At 35.2% G+C, this 2737-nt stretch overlaps 1 protein-coding gene across 1 annotated transcript in view; it reads right to left on the bottom strand.

Moving 5' to 3' along the window:
• side (sidestep) overlaps positions 1–2737 on the bottom strand; it is a gene marked incomplete in the record, with an annotated part of 89733 nt that overhangs the window by 21182 nt on the left and 65814 nt on the right. The window contains 1 exon segment of the mRNA XM_011311179.1: positions 1095–1225. Coding sequence (XP_011309481.1) covers positions 1095–1225 — 131 coding nt within the window.

Raw genomic sequence — 2737 nt, forward strand, 5'->3', positions numbered from 1 at the left:
GGTGGAAAATTATAAAATCATAAGTAAAATGACAACTCATGATTTATCGTTCTTAGAGGATTAAAATGTTTGACGTAAATCTCTGGTGAAATTTCTCTTCAGTCCTTGGGTTCTCCTTATGGAATCCTTCAAAAACTTTTTGCCTCCATTTTCAGGATTTCTTTTCACAATTTAGTAATCATAATTCCCACTGCGGATGATCATTTTCTATGCATGTGTTAAATTTTCCGTGAATTCCCAATGGGGTCCTTGCTTATGACTGATGGCCCATCTCCACCGCAAGGACAAGACTTACACCACAGCGATAAAATTCACGTTTTTATGAGGCCTCTCGGGAAATGCCCACTTTACAAATTATAAGATATTTCATACTCTTTCTTATTTTCATTTAAAATCACCCTAAGTGCATTTCCTCACCGGTAATTAAACATTTTCTTCGTGAATCCTGGAGCACAGAATTACGACAGGATAATGAAATACGTTCATTTCACTTCAAGTGAATTTCAAGAATCTCCCGTCTGTATTATTAAATTTTATCTTTTTTTTGAATTCCGCTTTTATGATTTTTTTCTTCTGTTTTTATACTGAAAACCCGGTTAATGCAACGGTGAGAGTAAAATGAGAGACCAAAAATGGGAGGCGGTGAAATAAATAGAGTGTCCGAGCAAGAGAGTGCTGTTGAAAAGAAATACAGGGAAAATAGTGAAGAAAAAAGTGAAAGGAGAGAGGGCTTTTTTAAAAAAAAGTTACCATGGGGTATTTCTAAAGAAAATCCATTGGGGCACGTACGTAGTTAGTAATGGAGTTATTATTCAATCCCGGAGTCAGTATTCGATTGACCCATAATATCAAGGATTCAATTGTTGTTTCAATAGAAGTTAGTCGGAAGATGAATTGAAATATGCTATTCAGTTTTCCCGTGCAATATTTCCGGCATGTCTTTTGCAAAATATAATGCTTTCACTACCGTACTACATTTAACTTTATCACATAATCAAATTTCCACGTGGTTTCTCAAATTGTCGGATTTAATATGATACATATGCAATATTTTATCAGAAATTGATCAGATGATTTTTTTTATATGGACTTACGTTATGAAACCAGAGGATTTCACTGGGCGGGGGATTGCTCTGGACGTTGCAGATCAATTTCAGGTCATCACCTTCACGTAGTGACGCCAAAATATAGCCCACGGCGAGGTGAGCTTGAACAACTGGCGCATCTGCAATGAATAAAACAGAAATAATTTTTTGCTATCGTCTAGTATCGATTAACAATACACACAAAAAAAACTGTAAATTACAATTTCGAACTCGAAAATCTCGGGATTGGAAAGGTGAATTATATAAAATTATGGAAAATGATTTGGATGACAGTCATTGAATTTTTTACTATCAAAAATATCTTATCGGAATTGGCGAGGATGAGGGGAAAAATAAACTCGGCAACTTTCGAAAGAGTCAACCGTTAGTTGGCGGCAGCGAGAGAAAAACGTCGTTATGTACGCAGTTGGCACAAGTATTTTTTAGCTAGTCAACACAACGACTATTCATCGATATTTACCCTCGAAAAATAGGAGATATGTCATTGTTTACATATGTATGAGCTCTGTCATCAATGCCATTAATGAGATTTATAGTGATGACAACTTTAAAACTCAATCCGAAATGTTAAAATCGTATTTTTACGATCATATAAGCTTGAACCGATTCACTCTAAAGATTCAATAATTAACGAACGATTGGAGAAAAATATAAAATTGATTGATTTGTCTGTTTGTTTGGTTTGACTGAAACTTTGTTGAAAAACCCGTGTTTTTCAAAACGATCCCTTTGTTCATAAAAAAAACAATAATGTTCTCGTACTATCATACCTATTGGAAATACGATCGCTAAACGTGTACATGTTTCTTCATTCAAAGTAGAATCAATATGAAGGACATTGAACGAATTTTGCCCCAGAGCAATCGAAACACAACTGCATGTTCCTGTCAATATTTAAAAATGCCTTAATCCGGGAATATGGTCCATTGTCACTCCATTTTTGTCACTCGAGGTTCATGGGAAATATAGCAGATTGGTTCAACAAGGGGATGAAGTATTGCTAATTGCTTTCGAAATAGAAGTGTTAATAAACCCGTGAGAATTGAAATGGAAATCCATGATAAATAACGACACTCAAGAAGAATGAGATAAATAAAAAGATTGATTGTGATGGACCACCAGACGACTATAGATGGTGGAGAGGAATAAAAAAGGGAAAAAATAAAATTATATCGGAAGCGTGAAGCAGCATTAATTGCTGGCGGCGAGTTCTAGGTAATTGAATTTGCCGTTTTGCAGACGGTTACTTTCAAGGATTATTCCAACGAGTTTACGAGGCGTCGGGCAAATGCTCCTGGTGGTCGGGATCGCTTGAACTTACGACCTTAATTAAAACAGTGTCATCCAAGACATTTTTTCGTCGTCAGAAGTAATAAAAGTCCACTAGTGGATAGCAGAAACACCGGTCCACTAAACCTTTTAACAACTCGACTCAACAATTATGCCTTGATTTCACTCAAATTTACATTGGAAATTTTTGCAACCATTACCCGTTATTTTCCATTTTTCTCTATTTGAATATCATATTTTTTTCTTTATTTTTACATCCAATTAAATTCTCATTAATCAATACAAGTACTTGAGTACTTGTCTCCACCAAAAACGTACTTTCTCTCATCGCCAAATTATTT

The sequence above is a fragment of the Fopius arisanus genome, unplaced genomic scaffold (genome assembly GCF_000806365.1).
Source record: "Fopius arisanus strain USDA-PBARC FA_bdor unplaced genomic scaffold, ASM80636v1 scaffold00085, whole genome shotgun sequence".
In the NCBI taxonomy this organism is placed as follows: Eukaryota; Metazoa; Arthropoda; class Insecta; order Hymenoptera; family Braconidae; genus Fopius; species Fopius arisanus.